Below are 24,942 nucleotides of genomic sequence, written 5' to 3' on the forward strand. Positions count from 1 at the left end.
GTAATTCCCTAGCCCTCACAGCTGTAGAGAAAAACTTTGAAAATGTGACCCCCTCCTCAGTGTTCCAACATCAGAAGGGACATTTTAAAAAAGAACCTCCCAAAAACTAGTCTTGTTCAAATATCATGAATCAGGCTCAAACAAATCATGAGATTTGGAAGTTTGGGGTTGGGGATATTGTGTCTAGGGCAGGAAAGAATTTCTGGGAGGAGGAAAATATCTAGTGATCATAGGCTGCATGTGATCCTGTCCTACCCCCTTTACTAAAAATCATCCAGCATTTTCTACAAATATACTTCACTTCCTGTTCTAAACAGCTGCATAGTGATACCCTGCACTGTCACACAGCAGCCCATTCTCCTGCCTTTCAGGGGTGGCTCAAATAATGCTTACACATGTCCATCATTTAACATGCTCTGGAATCCAGGGATGAAAGATTCTAAAAGTGCAACTAATTTTATTATTATTATAGAAATGAGCCCAGGGAGAAAATGGAAATAGCCTGCTTGGTCTAATAAGGATGCCAAACATATCCTAAGAGAGCAGCATTTTCCTGATTATTCTCCAAGCAGCCAAAAATGTGCTAGGCTCCAAGGGGGAAGATTGTCAAAGGCACAAAGGGTAGTTGGACTCCTAACTCCTGTTGAAAGTCAACGCCTATCTGTGCCTTTGAAAATTTTCCCCTCATCACTGCTCAGCTCACTTCACTATTTAAAAATTATACTTTTAATGCCTTCCCAGAGAGAATTAAAGAGAAACTGCTGTCTCCACCTCTTCAACAGTTACTGGATTGTACTTGGAAAATTGCAAACAAAAATATCTCAGAGTGGAAAACCTGAATGAGCACAGAGCCACTACACACATGATTCATCCAATGTGATGTGGGCACATCCTGAGATAGTTTCAGCCTGAGAGTATCCAGTACTCATGCTGATCAAGTTATGTGTTACTGCTCTACTTTTCATGTCACATAGAGCCTGAGCCAAAGCTCACTGAAGACTCCAATTGACTCTGATGTGCTTTGGAGTGGGCACTTACATTCCATCTTCAGGAGTTAGAACTGTGTCCATCAGAACACAGTACCAGGAGAGAAAAATCTACTCTTACAATTCTGTAACTTTTAGTTCACAGTAATGACATTTCCCATGGAAAGAGTCCCTCTGATCCATAAAAGACAGTCTTTGGGTCTCTGCTGAAGTGGTTATTCAAGCAATGCACCATGTGATTTCATAGTGTTCTTTAGCTAGCTCAGTAGACCTGATGCAGTCTTAGACTGCATTGCTCTGTTCCATTCTGGCCCCACAATGCATCATTGCATTGCTTCTGTGTTTCCCATCAATTAAACTGTTAAATCCATTTATTTTGTCATAATTATGAATCAAATCACAAAACAATGGTGCAAACCCCAGACTCATACAGAACTGCAAACAATATGCTGTCATGATTCAGGTCAGCTGCTATCAATGTTACTGTTATCTTCTCAGACTTGCAAAAGCTGATGTAAGTCTAATATAATAGCCTTTTTACCCTCCACAACAATTACGGGAAGCTTGAAGGTCTATTGAAATGCAAATAGTATATGGAGAGATTATTGGGGAACCAGACTGTGGTAATACAAATGCTGCTCTGTTAGTTAGGGTGTGATTGTTCTCTTGAGAAAAAAAAATTTTTTTTCCTCCTTTTTTCCATAAAGGGGAGAGGTGAAAGAAAACGAGGCAGAGATTCAAGGCATATGAGGCTCTGTGCAGCAGCTGAATTGTATCTTCTTTACAGTGGCTACTCTGTATTCTGTGGTTTCCTCCCTGCTTCCTTCTTTCTCCTCACATTAGCGTCACTGTGATTCTTTCCACCTCTGCTACAGCAGCAGTAGAGAAGAGTCTGCAACGGTAACAGTCAGAATACACGTTTCACGGCATCGCATTTACTTAACGAAACATACACTTGGGTACAGCTGCCTGAGCAGCATTTCTTTATCACGTTTTTCCTGTGTGAATGAGCACTCATAAAAGGTGCTGCTTTGACAGCCACAGAACCTGCAATCCTCTCTAGACTAAGGGCAATGGTAGAGCAAGATTCCCCATGCTGCCCTAGCAACACCTCTCAACCCACTTTTACAGGGGAGTGGAGAGCTCCTTTTCATTCATACCAGTTTCATTCATTCAGCTCTAAACAAGCTATGCTACAACACCAGTAAAGAAGACACTCATTGTAGGAGTGAATCTACAACAAAGCTTGTGAACATTATCCAGCTTTAAATCCTTCCTCAAAACTTTCCTTTGCCATGGTGCCTACAAAAAACTTGACAATGGTTAGGCTGTTGGTGCGCTGACTCCACTGCCTATCATGCAGACCTGTACTGTCTCATCGTTTCCTGTTGGCTCATATTGTATTTAGAGTGTAAGCTTCTTGGAAAAAGGACTGTTTTTTTGTTCTATATTTGAACAGCTCCTAACACAGTGGGGTTCTGCTCCATGGCTAGGCCTCCCCCAAAGCTCGTGTAGTACAAATGCACCCCAAAGCCAAGGAACTCAGAATAAAGGTTAAAGTTCCAACACAACTGAAATCGCCCCATTGTGGCTGCACTGTCTGTGCCACATATTAAAAGTGTGTCAGAATTTTTATGTTTACAGACTTGCTCTATTAACATCCCACTCAAATTCCAGCTGCACCCATGTGACTGGCCTTTTAACTAAAAGGGAAATTCTGTGCCCAGAACAATTATTTAAATATGTTCCTGGGCCGCACACACAAGCAAACCCAAAAGCTGCAGAACACACAACACAGAGTCCCTGACAGACAGTATGAATGCACTGACTGCTGTGCAAAGAACAGCAAACCATCAAGACAGCTCTGGCTTCCCAAAGAACTGATCTCTGCACTGAGGGATCATAACAGGTATTTTTAATCTTTTTACCATAATTAAACAAATTCAACTAAATAGCACAGAATCATGACAGTCCTTCATTTCTTGTTTTCAGTTTTCATGTTGTGTTTATTTTGACAGTGCCAATACCTAGAACTCATTACCCTTATCATCAAATACACAGGGCAAGTGTGGAGAAAGTGGCAAATGGTCACAGCACCCTGCAAGAGAAGTATTGACATGCACCCACATTCCAATCCTCTACCCCAGATAAGCACTAGGAATAGGTCATGCAGAGGGGCTGCATGTAGCAGGCAGAGGGGGGTCAGAAAGCATACATGTGTTAACATGCAAACCATGAATGCTAACTTTTAGGCTACTCCTTGTACTTCCTTCTATAGCTTCTGTTCAGCTTCTTTATGAGGGTTGCAAAGGGACAAGATTTCAGATGCTGATTTTTGCATTGCACTCCTACTGCTGGATTTTGTTTTGTTTTGTTTTAAAATTAGAATGAGACCATACTTCCTGCTCATCCATTGCTACTGATATAAGTACAGCAGCCCATTCTACCATTATTCTTATTCTGAATAGCGAAGGGAGAGTGGGCTCTTTATTTTCTTTGGCCTGGTTATGGTATGGATCTGCTTTGATGAGGTCAGCAGCTTTCAGTAACAAGTTTCATTTGTGGACAGTGGTGACTTTTAGACCCCTTGAAAATCCCGGGCCTCATCCCGTAGGTTCATATTTGGGGACTGATGACCAGTATGTTCTGCATCCCCCTCCCCCTCCCCGCACACTCCCACACACAGTGAAACAAAACAAAGCTGGGTCCTATTCGTGTTTGGATTCAAAAACCAAAATCTGGGACTGCACCAGGAGAAAGTGTGTGGGGGAGGCGGGGCGGATCTTTCGGGCCGGCCCAAAGCCCCCTTGCTCTGGGGTCCCCGCCTGTGCGTGCTCCAGGCACACAGCCCTCGCAGCGGGCGGAGCGCTGCCCACCCCCGGGGACCCCCCCGCCCCGCCCCGCCCCGCCCTCCTCCTCCTCACGCATCCCCGCCCCACCGATCCGCCTCGGCTCCGGGCGCCTTGCACGGGGCCGCTTCTCCTGGCCTCCCCAGCCGGATCCGGCCCCCTTGGGGACCCCCCTGCGCGGAAGCCCCTCAGCTGCGGCACCCCGCCCCTCCTGGCTTCCCCCTTATCCACCCAGCCCCTCCCCTCGGGGTCGGCCCCGCTCCTCGCGCGCCGCCCCCCTTCCCGCCCTCCCCGGCGGAGGCTGCGCCGCCCCGGCCGCTCGCGCCCCCGCCCCTCGCCTTGACGGCAGCCGCCTGGCCGGGTGGCTGAGAGGAGCTCTCGCGCCGAGGTCCCGCCGCCGCCGCCGCCCGCCCCGGCCTGGCCATGGCCGGCCGCTCGCTCCTGCTGCTGGCCGCCGCCCTCGCCGCCCTGCTCGGGAGAGGTAAGCGCCAGGCGCCGCCGCCGCCGCCTTTGTGCCGGCCCGGCCCGCTCCCGCTCCCGCCCTGGGGCCGCGCAGGGCTCGGGGCCGGCCGCACCAGCTCCCCTCGCCCCCGCACAGCAGGGGCCGCTAAAGCCGGCCGGGCCCGGCTCGTGACAGGATTAAAAGGGGACCAAACCGCCCCCCCACCCACCCGCTTCTGCCGCCCCGCGAGAACAATGCGGGTCCCGGCTCCGGGGCGGGCCAGCGGCGTTGGCGACGGATCGCACAATGGAGCCCCCCGGGCCGGGCCGGGCCGCGCCCCCCAGCCCCGTCAGCCCACGGCGCTGCCCGGAGCCGGCCCTTCTCCTCTGCTGCAGCGTCCCGTGCCGGCGGCCGCTCGCCCGCTGGGTGTGGGGCACGTCCCTGCTGCCCCGGGCCGCGCTGCGCCGGCTGGAGGGGGCCTGGGGTGGAATGAGACAAATACCCCGCTGTCCTACTGCCACCCTACAGCTGGGTGTAGCCGCTACAGGCTGCATCTCCACCGTGTCTCCCTTGAGAGAGATCTCGAGGCCACTCTCTCCTTTGGTTTGTCAAAGCTGTGGCCACCATAGCCAAACCCCAAAATATCAGCATACCAGTCCAGCAGTTACGCAGCGGTAACAAATGTAATAAGCCCTACCAACAAAACCACCACTAGCTTATTATACCTTCCCCCAGCTCCCCTTCTTTTGTTTAGAAATCTCCCTTCTAAACCAAAAAGTTCAGAGGCAAGGAGCCATGCATTTAATATTTTTTACCTTCTGTTAAAAACTCCTGGGGTATTTGCTTTACAGCCTTTTAACAGATAGTTTTATTCAACAGCTAGAGATGAAAATTGGATTGAACAGCTTCTGGGCAGGTACTGAAGTATCAGCTTAATGCAACTATTCAGTAACCGACAGGGCTTTACAGACTGTAGAGGTATTCATAGTTGAAAAGTAGGATTATAAAAAACAAGTCCATTGTTTAAATTTAAACAAAAATGTTCTCAGTGAGGGGTTGTCAACAGAAATGTGATGCTAAATGTATTAAACTTCATAGGAGCCAATGCCTAAATATATACCAGAACAAAGGATCTGGACAGTAAGAAAATGACCTCAAACTTTTGTCCAGAGTCTAGCTTACTGCGTTCTTGAGGATTTCGGAATGTCTACAGACATGACCCAAATTTCTTGAGACAAATGAATAAAATAGCTTTTTCATTCTCTGCTGTTTCTGCATGACAACTGCCTGACCTCAGAGTCTGCGCCAGTGAATAATGGCAGAGGTGGATGGGGACTGGGGGAAAAAAAAGCTCCTCTTTAAGAGGAATCAGAAGTCATAGTGTAATTTATAAACAGTTTGCAACTTCTGTTGTCAAATCGCAATAGGACAACATGTAAATGAACATGGGAAAAATCTGTTAAAACCACCATTGTTATTGTATAGTATGCACCTGCCAAACACAGACAGGACTGATAGGATATCAGTGATACCACAACTCAGTAAACCAAGCTAAAAAGCCTTTCTTTTAATAGCGCACAATATTACCATGCATCAGTCTGGGTTTTAATCTCCATTTGCCTTAGGTACACAGCTGCCTGCTATAGCTGGCTTCAAATCATTTAAAAAGTTCCTGCTACTTCACTTCCTTCCCATCTCTACCTTTTAAACTGGACAATATTAATTTAATTTGGCAGACAGCTAACATACTATATGTTAAATCAAGGCTGTAGGGCAAACGTAGAGAAAAATTAGTAGTGATGTAAGCACCACTTTAAAAGGGTCTCATTTCCTTGGAACTTTAGGTTCAAAACCCTGTATAACTGATTTGGTTCTTGATTCTTCTAAGGTAGATAAATTGTACAACATCCAATTATTTTCCGAGGAGAGCGGAGATTAAAACCTGAGCTGCTTTCTGCTCTACATTGAATAGGTTTCCCCTGTTGGGCCAGTGTCATCGGGCAAAATTTCCCTCTCATTCCACAGCTGTGCAGTTTTCCAGGTGTCTGGCTGCAGCTTTCTGCTACAGAGACAGTTGCTTTTCAGTGATGCTCTGTACATAAAGTATAATGTTTTTCCAAAAGTGCTCAGTGACTTAGGAGCCTAAGACTCATAGAAATTAAATTACCTTACATACTTTTGAGAATTTTCTGATAGTATGTCAGAGTGTTTTGGCATCCTCAAGGATGTGATGCAGAGACACTATATACATTACAAATGTTTTGTATTACTGTAGCGCCTAGGAGCTCTAGTCAGTATTCTGTTTACCTTTCTTCTGGGGTTGTCTCGCACCATTTTGGTTTTGCGCCTTCCTCCTGGGTCCATCACACAGTTCAGTAACCCAGCCACTGTCCAACATCACACCCAACAGAAGGTCATTGAGGAGACCAAGACTATAGGAAAACTCAAAATTAAATCAGGCTTGAAAACCAAGTGACTTCACTTTAGCTATTTACCTAGTTCTACAGTAGTCTTTTCTGCTCAGTATGTCTTTTGTAGTTCTGCTTTCAGCATTATTAGGTATTTGTCCTGCAAATAATGCCACAGGCTTATAGCTTTCTGTGAATAAGGTGATGCATTTGTTTATTTACTCTGAGTGTATGGATAATTCAAATATCTAACCTTACTCTCACAATCCTTTTTAGCCACCTAAATGATACAAGCAAGATGTCCCTCTTAAAGAGATGCTGTCAGGTTAACAGTTTTTAAAAACAACATATCTTTACCTGTGCTATTAAACATCTTACTATTCAAATGGGAAGAACTCTAATGATTTACTTGACTTATTTGACCATACTTATGTAGTTTGTTTACACTCTGAGCTTTTTTCCTGTATGGACAGAGAAATTAGACCAGCCTGCTTCATTTCTTGGCTCTTATGCCCTAGCACAGTGCTGCAGTAGTTGGATTACAAGTGTGGCAGGAGAATATTTATATCAAAACACCTGTCACTGAAATTTTCATAAACAATGGTGCTGGAACAGCGGTTTTAATCTTTAACTTGAGTTCTAATTCACCTAATAATGTCTTGTCTTTCAGAAGTAAACATATAAAAGTACGTGGAGTTATAAGTAGGCTTGCCAGATTTTTTCTTCAATTAAGCACATGATATTGATTAGTTAAGCTTTATTTATATTTTCATAGTTGTAGGAAATTATGGGGTGGGAAAACAAGAAAGGGGTCAGCAATTATTTAATGGCAGATGTTGACTCAATTACAGCTCTACAATTTAACACAAATTGTCAACCTCCCATGTCAAAAATCTATAAAGTAAATATTCTTAGATCAAACTAAGTTCTCAGACAGCATTTGTTACTTTGCTTATCTGTAAATTTCTATCATCAGTGGAAATATTTGATTGATTTGTGTGTGTGTGTGGTGAAAGCAACATTTACCAATACAAATCTGATCTTTCCAAACTTAATTATAAGCCCTGATCTTGCAAATTCCTCCACACAAAGCCCCACTGACTTCAAACCCCATACAGAGTTAGTTGCAGGGTCATGGTCAGAGTTTTTCCCCATATAGTCTCATTCCTTCTGATGTGTCACTTAAAAGGCAAGACCTTTTGACATCCATAGAGAGAGTCCTTGTGCAGCACAGTCTTTTTAGAGATTAGGTCTCTTTCCTAAGACTTGAGAAAGGAGGGTAGATGTTCTACTGTATAGGAGATGCAGGTCATCCTGATCTATACCTTGCAAGCATTGAGAGAGGCTTTGTGGGATAAGTTACTGAGAATATCTTCCCCAGCCAAAGCCACAAACAGACTCAGGATGAGACCCCCTTCTCTCCCATTCGTGCTTATATTACTTGATTTTAATAAATACTAGAATGTTTGAGGGGAAAAATGTTTTGGGGGAAAAAAAAAAATCAGGTATTGTACAGGTGGTCAGATTAGGTGATCACCATGGTCCCTTCTGGTATTGGAATCTGTGGAGCATTTTTTAAAACAAATGCTAGTCTTTCCTGATAGATCTCTCTCTCCATCCACTCACTCATCTATCTATCACTTTCCCTTCTTCCCACATATTTTTCTTTTTTCCTTCCCACACCTTCTCACTTTCCCTTGGTTTGTCCTCCCTGGTCTCTCTTCCAGGCTTCTGCAGCATCTGCCCCACTAGTGCTGCTAGATCTTGCTTTGACAGTGTCCTTATAAAACTTCTAAATCCAGCATTAGAATCCATTCTTAAAATTAACAGCAAGAGAAACTGTTCCACTGCTCCTTGGCCATGTACACAGTTCAAGTTTGTGTGGGGGCACAAACACAAATTAATGTACTAAATGAAGAGAATAAAACTAAAGCCACAATTCACAACAGTGAGAGTAGGCACTTCATGGAGAAAAGCTGTAGTTCACTTAGGTCTGATACTCGCTTGCTATTGGGATGTTTGTCTGTTGTGTTAATAGGGCACTTATTGTAGTATCCTAGCACATTGAACATTTTGGCCCATCTCCTAGGATACTACAACAATAAACACTCTATAAAGTCAACACCTCAGCTTCCCCTGGGTCCGCAGCATTATGGGAAAAAAAAAATCAGGTCCACGAGTCTCAAGTTGGGCACTCAAAAAATCATTGACCAAGTTTTGTTAAAAAAGGTAGCAGTTTTTGGGAGGATGAGGTCGGAGCCTCCTCCTTGTCATAGGAAATTTCATCCTATTGAACACAGAATAGATGAATAATGACAAAAATATGTAGCTTTATCATACAGGGCCTGTGCTTGGAAGTTCCATGGCAGCTGCAGCTGCCATAGATGATAACAACTGATGGCACTAAGCACTTTAGGATTGGGTTCGCAGTCGTTTGTTGTAGCTCAGTGATCTCAGTATTGGCAACCCCAAGTATTCAAAAATCATGACTGTGCTGCCGCCCTCCCCTGAGTCATGACTGACAATTATGATTTAAAAAAAAAAAATTTTTTTTTAAGTTTCCCTTGTGAAGTCACATTTTCAAGCTTCTCTCTGCAACCATGAAAATGAAACACTTTTTTTCCCCTTAAAAAATTAAAGCGGAGATTCTCACACTAACATGACTCGAGGAGCTGGGGCTTTAAGAAAAGACACTAAATATCATGTGATTTTAGCTAAAGTAGCAACACCGTCTACAATTATCTGTAATGTGTATTGCAATTAACAAAAGGAAAATAAACTCAGCTCAAGAGTATATACAAATCTTAACTACAGGATTACAAATTAAGCAGTATCCATAGTTTCTGCCCAGAGAAAGCCAGATTTGGGTGCCTTTCCTACACGTCTGCAGTTTGTAATTGCACCCTTGGCTGTGCATTACTCAAAGGACACAGTCCTGCAAACCTTACTAGGCTCTTAGTCCCAGCAGGGCTACTTGCATGTACAGCAGCTGCAGAGTGAGACTTGTGGCTTTTTCATTTTGTTTTGATTTTCCAGAAATTTTAAGTCTGTATGGGAAACATTATTAATATGTTTATTTGAGGGGCATCACATGATGATGATGGCTTATGTGACACAGGCGTGTTACTGGGAACTGAAGAAAGTTATTTTACATAGGCCACTTCAAAGCTGTCAGAGGCTAATTCTGTCACTACTCACCTGCTGGATTTGAACAGGTCACCTGGAGATGAAAGACCCCATCCCTACAAGTGAGCTGAGTTCCAGCTTGTCCTCATCAGGCCACACAGACCCTGAGCTAGTGTCCAAACTAACTCCATTCCTGAGGTTTGGCCTTTTGGTAACTTGGATCACCACCACCAATTCAGGGAGCATCACCACCAATTCAGGGAGGCAACTTAGAATGAGGTTTAGTTGTCCCTAGGATCTCTCTCCAGCACCTCATCCAGCTCAGGCCCCTCTCACTAGAGCTCCACTAGAGCTCCTCCATCCTATCTCCTGCACCTGCCTTAGTGACTCATTAGAATAGCAACAGCTTTACACAGTCATCTAACACCTGCTGAAGCTGGGTGCAAACCAGGCCTTGCCAGCCTCTTACAATCCAGGGAGTCGACCACCGTTTTTCAGAAGCTAAAAAGAGAACAACCCAGGCTACAAAAGTTATTTAAGGTGACTTGTTCAAGGTCAACCTGGATCTCAGACGCGGACAGCCTGTAATGCAGGGGTGGCCAACCTGAGCCTGAGAAGGAGCCAGAATTTACCAATGTACATTGCCAAAGAGCCACAGTAATACATCAGCAGCTCCCTCCCACTGCCCCGCTCCCAGTGCCTCCCATCTACCGGCAGCTCTGCTGATCAGCGCCTCACCCTCCGGACTTCCTGATCAGCTGTTTCGTGGCGTGCAGGAGGCTCTGGGGGAGAGGGGGGAGGGCATGCAGGCTCAGGGAAGGGTGTGGGGAGGGGGTGGAGTGGGGGCAGGGCCTGTGGCAGAGCCAGGGGTTGAGTAGTGAGCATCCCCGGCACATTGGCAAGTTGGCGCCTGTAGCTCCAGCCCTGGAGTCGGTGCCTAGACAAGGAGCCGCATATTAACTTCTGAAGAGCTGCATGTGGCTCCGGAGCCGCAGGTTGGCCACCCCTGCCATAATGTATCAATATATAGAAGCTAAAAATGAAGTTTAGTTTGTTTTAGATCAAATTGTGCTTTAAGTCCCTTCACGCAAGAAGAATCTTACTTGCTCTGCACTCCAAAGTGCTGGGTAAGCTGACTCACCAAAATGTCATAAGCATGAGGCTGAAAATCAAAGACAGACTTTCCTCTCCAGTTTCTTGGTAAAACACATGATACTGCCATGGGAGAAGGCTGAGCAGTACTCAACAGGGCGGGATACTCTTGGGATGAGGCAGCAGGGACTGGGATCTGGGAGTTCAGGGTTCTGTTCCTGATTTTGCCATGGCCTTTCCCTGTGCCCAGTCATGTAAAACTGCATAGGTCTTTTGGGCATGCCCAAGTTGAGGATGCTTGTGCATGGAGATCTGTAAGCATGCAGAGCTCAGCATGTATGCATGCTTTCAAAATTGTGGCCTTTAAACTCACTGCATCTCAGATTCCTCTTCTGTAATGTTGGGCTAATATTTCTCTACTGGTTTGTTAAAAGGCTTAATGAATTGTTTACAGACTGCCAGGAGATCTCTTTTTTTAAGTTGAGAGTGCCATGTAAATACAAAGTATTACCAAAGTGCAGTATGGGGCACAACTGGCAGAGTATCAAGCCAGAAAAGTGCCAGGCAGGGAAATCATACATTTCTTATACCCCTCAGTAGCTTGTTTAAGGAAGCTGCAGGCAGTGTAAAAATCAGCTCAGTGGGTTCTGCTGCCTCACATTGTAAAAATACAAACGCCAAACCACAGGATTACAAATGAAGCAGCATGCCATAGTTTCCATCCCAAGGCAGCCACATTTTAAATACAGGTTTCAGAGTAGTAGCTGTGTTAGTTTGTATTTGCAAAAAGAAAAGGAGTACTTGTGGCACCTTAGAGACTAACCAATTTATTTGAGCATAAGCTTTCGTGAGCTACAGCTCACTTCATCGGATGCTCAAATAAATTGGTTAGTCTCTAAGGTTCCACAAGTCCTCCTTTTCTTTTTACATTTTCATACCACTCTCACACATCGGCTGTCTTTAACTGCAGCCTTGGTTATGCATTATATAATTTTCAGTCTCAGGTCAGGTCAGACTGCATTGGCCAGTCAGCACACCCATGATTTTCAAGTGTCTGAAAAGCAGCAAATTATATTTCATTCACCTAGCCTAAGCACCAAGATTGTCCTGGGTTGCTAGATAATAAGGAATTCTCGACATTCACATAGGTAGAGTGAGGTATTCCTCACCCCTGACTCTCTCCCTGCTCTGACCGCAACAGTATAGATGGATATAAACAGGCTGATGTGTGTTAATCAGGGGGTATGTGGACACCCAGCAATTCTGAATCACGAGTTTGTCTTAATGAACTGCAAGTTTGTTTTTAAAGGAACCCTGTTAAGCAGGTCAGGCCTATGCTTCGGCTTTTGTAGCAAAATATTTCCCTGGGGTATCAATCTTCCTCACATCCTTCCCTGCTCCAGTTTAGAGCTCTTTGCTTCTCCTGGGCTGCTTCATCTGGAATCCTAAGCCAGGAGGCTGGGTGCCTTCTCCTACCCCGTGATTGTACTGACAGACGGAGCCTACTCAGCACTTTTATAAGGCCCAAGTGTGCATGACACTGTATCCCTACCGTCTGGGAAGCAGCTAATTAATTATGGCACAGTGAGGCTGGTCCCATTTCCCCTTAAAGGGGCCAGTCACCCTGTGATAGCTGCCTATGCCTTACTGGGTGATGTCTCCTGGACCACCTCTCGTCTCAAATGTGAACATAATATCCTGGTAGCAATTATTATAATTACTACTATAGGAAAGTAATATTAGGGAAGTAATTAGCTAGTTATAACTGTTGCACAGATGGCTCCCATCACCCCAGGCAGCAACTCTTTATGCTCTCTTATCCAGCATTGGCTTTTTAGGAAGGCAGATGAAGAGAGGAGCTAGCCTGTTTTCAGATGCTTTTACAGGTGTCCAGGCTCTTCTTTGCCATGGACAGAAGTGGAAGCAGCTGCAAGCAAGGGTGGAGCCAGCACCACATGACCTGCCAGAGCTGCACAGATTACCTTCAAGCTTCAGAGATTCCAAGACCAGAAGGGACCACTGATCACCTAGTCTGATCCTCCTGTATGACGCAGGGCATAGAACTTTCCTAAAATAATTCCTAGAGCAGATCTTTTAGAACAGAGTCTTGCTTTCAGAATGGTCAGCGAGGGAGAATCCACCACAACCCTTGATAAATTGTTCAATTAGGTACTCACTGCAGTCTGATACCCACTGTAGTACAGAAATCAGAACCAGAAAGTGAAAGACTAGAATTGGAAAGCAAAACTATCCATTCTGGTTTCATTGTCAAAGCTGAGTGAAGTGCAACACGTAAATTAATTTTCACAATGCAGTTTAATTAACGTTTCATTAACGTCTTTCAGTTTTAATAAATGTTAACATTAAATTAACCATGTAATTGGTTAGTATCATTAGTGATTAGAGATCTTGCTTTTAGATTTTATTTTACCTTGTCAGTGTCTAATTTAGATGATAGAGTGAGAGAAACAAAAGCAAATTCTCTCTTTCAGCTGTCTCATCTGTAGCCAAATGCACACTAGTCAGTGCACTGCAGCAAAATAATCAAAATGGTGGAAATAGAAGTGGAAGGACTGAAATTGACAATTTTGAACAGTCATTTCTTTTTGCTCCTCTAGCTAATAATATTGACACTTGGAAATGGCATTGAAACGGATTTTGTGGCAGAAATGGTACTAAGAGTAGTTATTCTACATCTGTTGCAACAGATTTTGCCCCTAAAGCATGTTAAACAACAACAACAAGCCACTGATCTCCAACGCTGCCTAGAATAAAGTTTTAGCATTGCTAGGTTTGAAATAGAAATGTGTTTCTCCTCAGAAAATATATCCTGAAGGTATGATTTAACAGAAAAAATTGGTTTGACTATATACTGCTTCTGAAGCCACTTCAATAACAAACTATATGTTTGATAAACTAGCTAATAACTTTGTAGGTTTTCTTTTGTCATCTATTTTGTCAACTGGTGTAATTCACAAGCCAGTGAAAGAACTTGAGTAGAACAAAATTAGAGAAGATGAATGTTCCATATCAAAAAGCAAACATGACAAAACTTCTCTCCAAAAGAGAATTTTGAAGTTGGTGAGCCAGACATTTGATCTACTAGCAGTGACTTAGGTTGTGGGTGCAAGAACGTGTGTATACTGGGTGCCTCTCTGCTCCACTCTTTGAAGCAAATGGTCTGTTGACCAAAAGGTAGCCAAATTAATCTTTGATGTATCTGCATTGAATTCACAGGCGTTACACCAGGGTCAGATATGATCCAGCCCTCCTGTCACTGCGCAGGCTGCAGCTGCCTATTAGATAAACCTTGTGGTAGTGCATTCTTACAATATGGTCACTTCCTCAGGAGACTTCAGGATGTGCAAAGGAAATTCTTGGAAGCAAATGGACAGGCTCTGCCTGACCTAGTGGCAGTGTTGAATGCTGCTATGCAAGGCATTGAGTCTCATCCCACATCTTTACTTCCAGAGATGCAAGATCACGTACTGTAGTTCAGTAAGTGCAGTGTTTTCTTCTTTTGGGAGACAGGGGGTTGCACCACTCAACAGCTGCCTCCCCACCCTTCTCTGAATGGAGTCCTTGGTCTCCAGATCATGGCATGGAGTCTCAGGTTTAGATGACAGGGAACTAGAGGACTCTGCAAGATTTTTGAAAGAAACCTCAGAGGATCCACACAAGGGGAGAAGAGTGAGTGCACTGTTCTCAAACCTCAGCACAAGATGGAGTATGCAGCTAGAACTGAGAACAGGCCTAGAGAATGAAGTGCTGGTTTAAAAAAAAAGTACTGCTCAGCATTTTTCAAGCTCTTTGAAATGCTTTTCTGCTTATGCTCAAAGAAATCTGGATGAAAGTGTCCGAGTTGGGAGATCTTATTGGAAAACTGCTTCAAAGAGGATGCACGCCCAGTGATAAACCCTTCAGTGCTAATTGCAGCTCTCTGGGAGCTCTGGGAAAATGAGAACAAAAGCCAAAAAAGATGATCAAGCTAAGCTATGGCCGAGTAAGAGCACACTTACAAAGTGATACCAGAAGCCTTAGTATTAGGCTTGGCAGAATTGGATTTTTTTAAGAGTAATATTGATGGATAGTATCAATGTAGCCTTTTTGTTGTTGATTTAAAGGTTCACAGTTGCTCATAATTAGGGATGGGGGGTCAGATTATTATTTTATAACGGACATTAAGATTCAAAAATTAAAGCTTTATAACCATTACACAAATTGTCAACATCACACATCAAAATATAAAGTAAATATCCTTAAATCAATTCAGTTCTCAAGCAGCAATGTTCTTAATTTGTCTGTCAATTTGATGATCATCAATTGAATTTTTTTTGGCAGCGTCTATGTGTACAGTGAAATAGATGTTGACTTGACATTTACTGATAAAATTCTAATCCTTCCAAGCCTAGTTATTGCTCTAATAGGGGAATGTAGGCTGGACAAAGCTGAGGACCTGGAGAACTTGCAGATTCCAAAGCTCTCAGGACCAGGAGCAAGAGGGGGAGTTGTGGATGTGTCTAGACTGCAACTTAGGGTTAGGGTTGATAACATGTGCAAAACATGCTCCTATTACTATTGCAACCATACCCTGGCCTCTATCCCCTCCCCATACTTCCATCTATTCCTCAACCCCATCAGTTGTATCTTGTCTTAACAGTGGACTCTTTGGGGGCAGGGACTGCCTTGGTACATAGTACACCATCTAGCAGAATGGGGCTACTGGGATAGAAATCATAATCAACACCATAGAGCTTCTAAGAAGCATTCCTCAAAGAAGCTATTGGTTCTTACTGTACTAACTGATTTCTTGGAAGAGTAGCCCCTTCCTTGAAGTGCTTGGGTTGCTCTGAGATTGGATTTATCAGTTTCCTATGTTATGCCAGCTGCTGAAGACCAGATTAGACATGGGTTCTACCTGTCATGAGATATGATCAGATCTCTGCCCCGGTCAGAAGCAACTCCCAAGTAAAGCAGGTCCAACTCTCTTGCAGGAGCAGGGCTTTCACACCTCCTTAGTCCTGCATGTTTGCAAGGAAGTCATTGCCAGTAGAAATCTCAACTCAAGCTGCTTCTGAGTGCTTTGGTTAAGTGTTGATTTCCTGAATGACCAGCCACGTTCTTTCTGTGTTTAGGCATCCCAGTTAACTCTGAATTTACATCTCCTGTTCAGACAATGCAAGATGTTGTGAGGGAAGCTATGTCTGACCCAATCTATCCCATTTGGAATAAAAAACCCTTTTAGGGTTCCATTCTTCCATCAGTTACACACAGTGTTTATCATAGAGGTTTGTATAATTTACATTGCTGAGACGCATTGCACAGCTGTTGGTCAGTTCATGTGAAAATGGCACTTGGTCGTTCACAAAATGCTGTGCATCTTGGAGGCCTGGCAGCCTTGTGTGAAACGTGCATTATGCAAGGCAGGTGACAAATGGACCAAAAGGTTTCATCTGGCTAATTGGAGACATTTACAGGTATTCTCCCAAAAGGGTGTGGGGGAGGAGGAAAAAAAACAAACACACACACACTCAAGGATGAAAACTGATGCCTCTTCCTGCAGGTAGATCATTCATTGGAACAGCCATTACTAGAAACAAATCACCATTGTGCAGTCATTGTGGTTAAAACACTACATTGTGCAGTGTCCATCATTGGAGGTTTTTAAAAACAGGTTGGACAAATGCCTGTCAGGGATGGTCTAGGTTTACTTGGTCCTGCCACACCAAGGGGGCTGGACTTTATGATTTTGTGGGAGTCCCTTCCAGCCCTACATTTCTAGGATTCGTAGCCTGTACAGCTTTGCAGGATGCTCTCTTATTTCAAGCAACAGGGTAGGTTTATTCCCTTTTCAGCCCTGACAGCCAAAACCTTCAGGATGGCATGTGGCATGCATAGTACTTGGAAAAAACAATCTCTGTGTATGGTTTCAGAGTAACAGCCGTGTTAGTCTGTATTCGCAAAAAGAAAAGGAGTACTTGTGGCACCTTAGAGACTAACCAATTTATTTGAGCATGAGCTTTCGTGAGCTACAGCTCACTTCATCAGATGCATACCATGGAATGCATCCAATGAAGTGAGCTGTAGCTCACAAAAGCTCATGCTCAAATAAATTGGTTAGTCTCTGTGTAGCTTCACATACGGTAGAGTGATACTGTGGTCTGAACTGGAAAACCAACCAGGACGTATAAATGTTGGTGATATATATGCAAGCATGCTTTTCTGTCCGCTGTAAAGTTGACCCCCAAAAAAATGGAAATCTCCCAGAAAAATTTTGCATTTTGGGAAAAATTTTCATCCCAAATTCCAAAATGGAATTTTTTGTCTTCATGAGGCTGTCTGCCTCTCCATTCCTGGAGTTAAGGGAAAATAGGGGCAAAGAGCAGAAATTGAAATTCACAAGAGCTTTCTAGGCTGGCAGGGAGCCAAGAAGCCATCTCTGGGATTTTCTCCGCCAGAACATGGACATTTTTCAGCAAAAAACTGAAATTTTTTTGTAAAAAGTTTGGTTTTGTGAACAGGGCATTTTTTTTTCAAAATAAAAAATTACCCAACAAAAACCTTTAGTCCCCTGCATCGTCTTATATTATTCCTGCCATAAATAAATTCCACACACCAAATCAAGGCCTGAATGAGCACAGTGCCTGTGAACCATTGTATGGCATCAGCACATACAAAGCCGCTAAGTGTGTGAACTGTGGGATGTAGACTCAGGTATCATGAAGGGAGAGAGAGAGACACACACTCAGGAGCAGTAAGAATATAGGAGAAAACATACAATGTTGGAATGTTAAGTCCCATAGGAACTGACATTATTTGGATTAGAAAGATTCTTTACAACTTGATGACAATCTAACTCCCAGCTGAAGTAAAAGCCCCCACCCACCCCCCACCTTTAGAACAAGCCTTTAATTAGGCTGGATAAAAATCTTTCTGGGCTGGTGTAGGCCTGTGATAGGCTTCTTGGCTAAACTCAGTCTTCCAAAACATGAGCAGGTCTGTCTGACTGAAGCACCCAGGCCAAACTAAGTCTTTCAAAGTCAGGGCCAGCTTTATACTCCCCACCAAATTCCAGCCAATCGGCAGTCACTCCCACTTATGGACCACTCCATCGCACCCACTGTCAAGAGGTACAAACAAAAAGGTGTGGTATCATTTGAATAATTACTTTTAACAAGATCGACCAGTATTAGCCAGCCCTGAAATTCATGGGAAGGACAGATTCAAACTTTGTGTTGAGCCTACCTGCACTTTTAACCATTTATTTGGTCTTAGAAAAATAATGCACTTTGAAACTGGTTTAAACTGTACACATTTAAAGAGAGAAGACCTCCTTTTTGGGGGTAAATCTGAAGTTAATTGAGAGAATAAGTTACATCATTTCACAGGCAGAAAGTACAGAACAATGATCATTTCGATTTTTTTGGGTTTTCATCTAACGATTTTGTAAGGTAGAGGGCAATTGTCTTTATGCCTATTGCCCTCTAGTGGCTGGCTTGGAAAGTGGATAAGAGACCTACTACTAATAGCAACTAGCGGAGTTCCCCTTTAGTTCCAGCGTCAGAGGGCTGTGTTCCAGCATTCTACTCCTGCCTCTGTGTGTGTAATTTAGGTGTTGGGAATTGTCTGTTGTCAGAAAAACACTAATTAGTAACATTGTGCTGAACAGGTTTGTAAAGACAACTACTATAGGAAAATCAGCAAACATCCTGGTAGATAAACAGTGTTCTTTCAAACTATGAAGAACTAGAGGAATTCTGGATTCCGAAGCATTAATAACTGTAGCTAACAACATTGCTAGAAGCGTTTGACCCAAATGTGAGAAATGTTGTTTAAAAGCAAAATCTTGTCCTCCTGTTCAAAATCTGCAACAGGAATGTCAGCAGGACATGTGGTGGCTTTGAGGCTTTGGAATTTCCCCTGAATCATGCTGTTGGCAGAGGGATTAGTCTTCTAAATTAGCAGATATCCACAATCCAAGGAGGGGGCACTCGTGGATTCTGTCACTTTCTCATATTTCGGAAGCCTGGTACATTTGCACAGTAACAAACTTTATGCTGTTCCATTGACTTCCCTAGGAGCTGGTATGTGCCCAACACTTGTGAAAAATTAGCTCACTTATACAGAAGCCTAAATCAAGATTTAGAAGTCTAACTTTAGGGTTCTGGTTTTTTTGAAAGTGTTGGCATTAAACTGAACAACTTGAGTAGCATTTACAAATAATTGGTAAAAATCTAGCTGCTGCAGTTTGCTTGCAGCGTGTTCATAATCCGTAGTACTGTTAGTTGAAAATAAGGTTTGATGTTGTAATCGATGCAGCATTTTATATCACAATCAGGAGAAATAGCAGCTTTAACAGTATCATTTCACCTGTGTAGTTTAAAATTAACCAAGGAGGTTAAGGGATAAAATGCCACACTTCTCAGCAATACCAGCCCTCTCTCAGATTACTGGTTCCCCTAAGTCCCCACCATTAGAGAGATTGTGCAGCATGTCCTAGAGGATCTGAGCTATTTCAGACCAATGAGGAGAGAGAAATCTAAAGTTCCCTCACAGAATGCCCTGCCATCAGCCCCTTCCCCTCTAAATGGGGAAATCCAGCATAAACTCCTCCCTCCACAGCTTCGGCAGTATCACATGGGGAAAGAGAGGGTCTATCAATTAGGTGTTTAGTACTTTATATTCCAAAGCCAGCACCTTAACCACCACTACTTGTAACCAGCAGGCACCCAGGGCAGATCCTGGCACATTAGTGATATGTGCCCATAAGGATGGTGTACTCTGTCCAAAAAGTAGGAGGATGCACTATGCACTAGTTTCAGTCTTCAAATGGATTTACGGATGCTGCATGTAGTTTCAGTTGCACTAGTCTGTTCCCAACACGATAAGGGCATGTACAATGGCAGCAAAGTCTTACTTCAGAAGAATCAGTCGCAACCTCTTGGCTGGACACAGATGGGGAGGAAAAAACCCATTCTGGATGCATCTTACAGCAGCCAGGGAATCACAGCAGACCCCTGCATAGCAAACTTGAGTGACAGACCACAGAAACATACCTTCAACCTTACAGGTAGATATAAGCCCTTCTGTGCCTCCTAAGATCTCCCCCTCCATCAACATCACCTAAGTCTTAACTGGATTGAGCCTCAATACTGACTTATTGCCTATCTGAAATAGTGCAGGAAGACAGGAACACTGCATTCCAAGTGATGAGCCAGCATTTTCACTGTGTAATTCCCTATTTGCCTAGTTTTAGCTGTAGTATCTTCTCTTGATTTTTATCTACTGAGTACAATCTCTTTGTTAGGAATCTGGTGATAAGCATTTAATCACAGGGTCCACTCACCACTAGGGTACCTCCTCCTGGTGGTTCAGGGATTAGCTCCTCTTCGATCCAATGCTCCCTTCTGTCACTCGTTCATGTGCCCTGCCACCTCTCTCTGTGACTTGGTGATCTCTCTTTGTGGCTTGGTCCTCCAGCCACCTCACTGAGCATTTTCCCCTTCCAGGGGTTCTCAAAGTAGCTCCATCCAAAAATGTCAGTCTTCTCCCTCACTTCCCCAGTGGCTGGGAGGTGAACCAGGCCCACCCTCTCGGTTCTAGTTCTGGGACCTTCTAATCAGCAGCCAAGGTCTTAAACATCACTGCCATTTCCCTGAGCCTTTTCCTACATCTCCATTTAGGCATCCTTCCTTCCTGCTCTAGTGTCTAGAGAGTGGGTACAGACTCCCTTACTCCAGCCCCTTTTCCCTTGCCAGCTTCCTGGCTTTATACTAGCCCCACCTATTCCTTCTCAGCTGGGCTCCATCCCCATCTAATTTCCCTCAGATGGGGCCTATCCAGTTAATTGGCCCTTTCTCAGCCTCCAGGGAAGTGTGAGGTGAACACCCCCATCACACTCCTGCATTGTGTAACACCTCAGGCTCTCTCTTTGGCTGTTCTGTGCTGGCTGAAAGAAGTGTATTTGTGTCACAACTTGTCATCTGTTTTATAAACTGTCCTCCGTGGTTGAAGGGTGTAAGTGTGTGACTCACCAGCCAGCACAATGCAGACCTCCTAATGGTGGGGTGAGACTTTGCAGGCCTCCTGTAGCACCCCCTGCTGACAGCTCTTCCAGCCATACTGTGGTCTCCCTTTTGCTATTCTACCTGGGTCACATATAATCCCACCCCTTTCGGGGTAAATCCAACACATAGTAGTCAATCAACTTCCTAGTGGACTCTCAGTCTGAGTCTCCCTAGCCCTTACCTATAGCATCAGGGAAGTTTCACTAGTCCTAACTCCTTGCTGAGGGCATTTCCCCACATTCTTCAGTCAGCTGATAGGGAAACCTGGGCCTTCCCTCTTCACTGGGTTCCAGTCTAGGCACCCTTGAATAGGTAGTCAGGGCTGGTGTACCTTCTTAGTCCTCTTCCTACCTCTCCCTGTCTTGGGCCTTTGATACACCTTCTCCCATCTGTCAGCTCCGCCTTCTGTAAGCCCCTTCCATTGGCTCACAGCAGAATTTTTTAGCACTTTCTGGTATCCATCTGGTTCTGCTGGAGGAGTTTTCTCCATTCCTGGGCTGGGCAGTCCCTGACTCAGCAGCAGTTTTCCTGCTCCCTGCAGGCCCCTCCACCAGCTCACACAATCCCAGCTGGACTCACTTCCCACTGCTTTCCTTCCCAGATTCCTTGGGCTCTCAGGTGTAGATGTACCTTCCATCAGAGAGACTGTATCGACCATCAGGTTGCTCAGTGAGTGAATTGGTAAAATCTACTCTCCTTCCTGCTCAGCCCAGCTTGAGCCAGGGTCAGCCCTTTATCTCCTCCCTCCAGGCTTGACACAGACTGCAGTTGTAAGGGGAGCGAGGCTGATTGCACCCACAGGCTCTCATTGACTCCTTCAGGCCCAGTGTGGGGTTGATACACCCCATTGTATAGGGAAATTCACAGTTGTTACTTATTGCGCACCCAGTACTGATTATAATTCATTTTATAAGCCTGGACAGTATGTGCGAAATATGTTTAAATGCCCACATTTTCAGTATTGCCAATGGAGTCATGGTAAAAATCTCTCTACCCTTTTTTAGCACTCTCCATCCAGAGATCTCAAACTGTCTCTTTAATGAATTAAGCCCCAGGCCTTCCCTGTGATGCAAGTATTGCCCTCTCCATTTTAAAGATGGGTAAATTACTGCTGCTATTATTTGTATGTTGCTAACAGTGCTTTACAAACAGATACCTAGGACAAGGTCCCTGCCTCTGAGTTTACAGTCTGAAGGTTACACACCAATTTGTGGCAGCACCAGAAATAAAACCTAGATCTCCTGTTTCCTAGTTCGCTGCTTTAGCCAGCAGACTCTGCTTCCTAAAATAAAAATCCAGGGGCTCATGAGACCATCAGAATTCTCTATTATCCAGAGGAAGCATGGTCTAGTGAATAGGAGCCAGGACTGGGCATATTCATGTATCTTCAGTTGATTTGAGCAAGTTGCTTACCCTCCCTATGCCTCTTGCTCTGATCTATCAAAATGGGGATGATGTTAATTACCCGCCTTTGCAAAGTGCTTTGAAAGCTATGGATGAAAAGTACTTTAAGTGCAAATTGTTTGTTACACATTGTTATTATTTGTTTTCTCTTATTTAAAAAAAAAAAAAAAAAAAAGGCAAGGAGCCCAAAATAGGACTCCTCTGTTTTTCCCGCCTGTGCCACACTAGCATTAGTGGCACCTGTGTCAATCTCACAAGCCCTCAGGGTGGGTCTTCAATCCCACATCCCTCTAAAAATGAGGAACCTTAAAAATTGTGCTGAGAATTTTTGATCCTTCTTTCTTCATGTGACTGACTGATTTAGTCACTTTAATTGGAAGCAGTTTTCAGAGTAGATGAAACACTGGGGCAGAGATGTCTTTTTGACATTAATATGATAATGGTTCTTTCAGATTTAAGTTGCTTAGAAATTTGTCACCCACTTTTAGTCTGGAGACATAAGAGAGTCTGAAAAATCCTGAAAGAATTGAATGTTGATACAGAAGAAAATCATTTTGACTGGGATTTTGTTTTATTTGAACAGCACTGGGTAATTTTGAATAAGTGCAAACAAAGACACCTTTCAGATCAGTGTGAATCAGGAACCACTCCACTTTATCTGTGGCAGCATGAGTGAGCAGAACCAGACCCCAGCGGTTTGTTTTCAGAGCATAATATGGGAAATCCTCACATAGCCCTGTTTGTTAATATTTCAACTGATACATTCTGCCTCCTTAAATTTCCCAATAACAGTTCTTTGCTTTCTGTCCTGAACTATTTGTGCAGCATTGTTATGCACCATGTACAATGATATGAACTTCCACACCCCAGAGATGGCTGCCTTTCAGTGATGGGCAAAGCAGGTGCACCAGTTGGTAACATTTGTCTAGAGTTTAAGATTATCACATGAAAGGTGCTCTGTTAGCAGTTGCAATTTGTCATAGATTCTTTTTTTTTTTAAAGCCATACAGAACCAATATGTTCCTCCAGTCTGATCTCCAGCATAACACAAGCCACAAAATTTCACCCAGTAATTCCTGTATCAAGTTTGTACCTTCTAGTTAAACTAGATCCTATCCTTGTGATTAGCATTCAGTGTCAGTGCATCCATATTTATCCCTTGGTCCTCCCACATACTCCAGGCTAGTATTTGCATAGGTGGTGATCAACAGATATTCTTGCAAGTTCGTAAGTACCAGGGCTATTGTACAACTTTCCGCCTGCCTACAGGGGGAATACTGTCTTTCTCAGTCTCTGATACATTAAGATGCTTCCATTGCATCACTGCTTTTTACACAGAGTTCTGTCACATCAAGTGACCTAAGCCAATGTGAAGTGACATATGAAGCTGGCTTCTCTCCTCCTTCTACCTTGTGAGTGGCACTGGGTTGGGTACCCACAAGAAACAGATGTTCTGTGCCTGCCCAAGAGCACTGAGGATGTCATCTCTTGCATTAGACCATATTTATTAGAGGAGCATGTCACTGTTTTTAAGAGCCACGTGGCATTTTCATTCTAAACCCTCCACTTCTGAGGTTTAATATACTGACATGCTGAAATTGACACTGTGAGGGATACAAACTCTGTCTAAATGCATCATCTCTTTGAAACAGAAAATTTGGTTCACAGCATGTAAGTCCGGAAGCTTACACAAAAATTGTTCACTAAGATTGGAAATGGTTTTAGTCAAGCTCTGGGTGGGAAACAAGCACATTAGCTTTAAAAAAGAAAAAAAGAATTTGGCATGGAGTCAATCGCTAGAGTTATTCCCTGGAGCAAACAAGCCATTCACTTAACTTCCTCATTGTTCTAGTTGTTTTTAAACATAAAAATATAGTAAACTGAATATGGGTTGTTTCCAAGCAGCAAATATTTCACATTTTTCAGGTCTTAAAGCAGAAAGAACAGAGACATAGGAGAGAGGTGGTAGAGAAAAGAGTGTGTATTCTGAACAAACTGCCTCTGTTGGTTTCTAGGCAGGCTTTTGTCTTAAGCCTTATCTACACTAGGAGTCCTTTACCAGTATAGGAATACTGGAATCCTGTACTGGCAAAGTGCTCCTAATATGGATGCAGCTATATTGGCAAAGCTATGCTTTTATTGGTATAGTTTATTCCACCACCTGTGAGCGAAACAAACTATACTGATAAAAACCCAGTTTTGCTGGTTTGGCTGAGTGAGTGTGCACTTTTGCCGGCACAGCTGTGTCAGTCAGGGGTCACACATCTTCACGCCCCTGACTGGCAGAAGTCTGCAGTGTAGATGTAGCTTAAGGTGTTCATTAGCAATAGGTTGGCTTCTTTGTTTTTCTGGTGGGTGGTAGATGCTGGGTTTTCCTTTTCCCACTGTCTGGCTAGGATTCCTTTGACTCTTGTGAGGGCAGAAAGGGAACTGTAGTTGTTTTAATTGGTCCTTTCAAGGCAGAGTTTAGGGGTAGGACAGAGCAGTAAAACTGACCTTAGTACAGACCATGGTTTTGAGCAGGGGATCTTTTTGTGGGCCCATGTTATAAGGCAAAGTTCAGGAGGG

General features: G+C 43.8%; 1 protein-coding gene across 5 annotated transcripts in view; it reads left to right on the top strand.

Annotated features, from left to right (window-relative positions):
* The first annotated feature begins 4,158 nt into the window (after positions 1-4,158).
* The window catches only part of CD99L2 (CD99 molecule like 2), an 85,988-nt gene continuing 65,204 nt past the window's right edge, over positions 4,159-24,942 (top strand). The window contains exon 1 of one of the 5 annotated variants that reach the window (XR_012160616.2): positions 4,159-4,316. Coding sequence is in view for 3 of the 5 variants with exons in the window: in XM_073358348.2 (XP_073214449.2) it covers positions 4,259-4,316 (58 nt within the window). In the remaining 2 variants the exon portion in view is untranslated. The remainder of the gene's footprint in view (positions 4,317-24,942) is intronic. The other 4 variants (XR_012160617.2, XM_073358348.2, XM_073358346.2 and 1 more) reach the window with 4 other exon arrangements.

The sequence above is a fragment of the Lepidochelys kempii genome, chromosome 9 (assembly GCF_965140285.1).
Source record: "Lepidochelys kempii isolate rLepKem1 chromosome 9, rLepKem1.hap1, whole genome shotgun sequence".
NCBI lineage: Eukaryota > Metazoa > Chordata > Testudines > Cheloniidae > Lepidochelys > Lepidochelys kempii.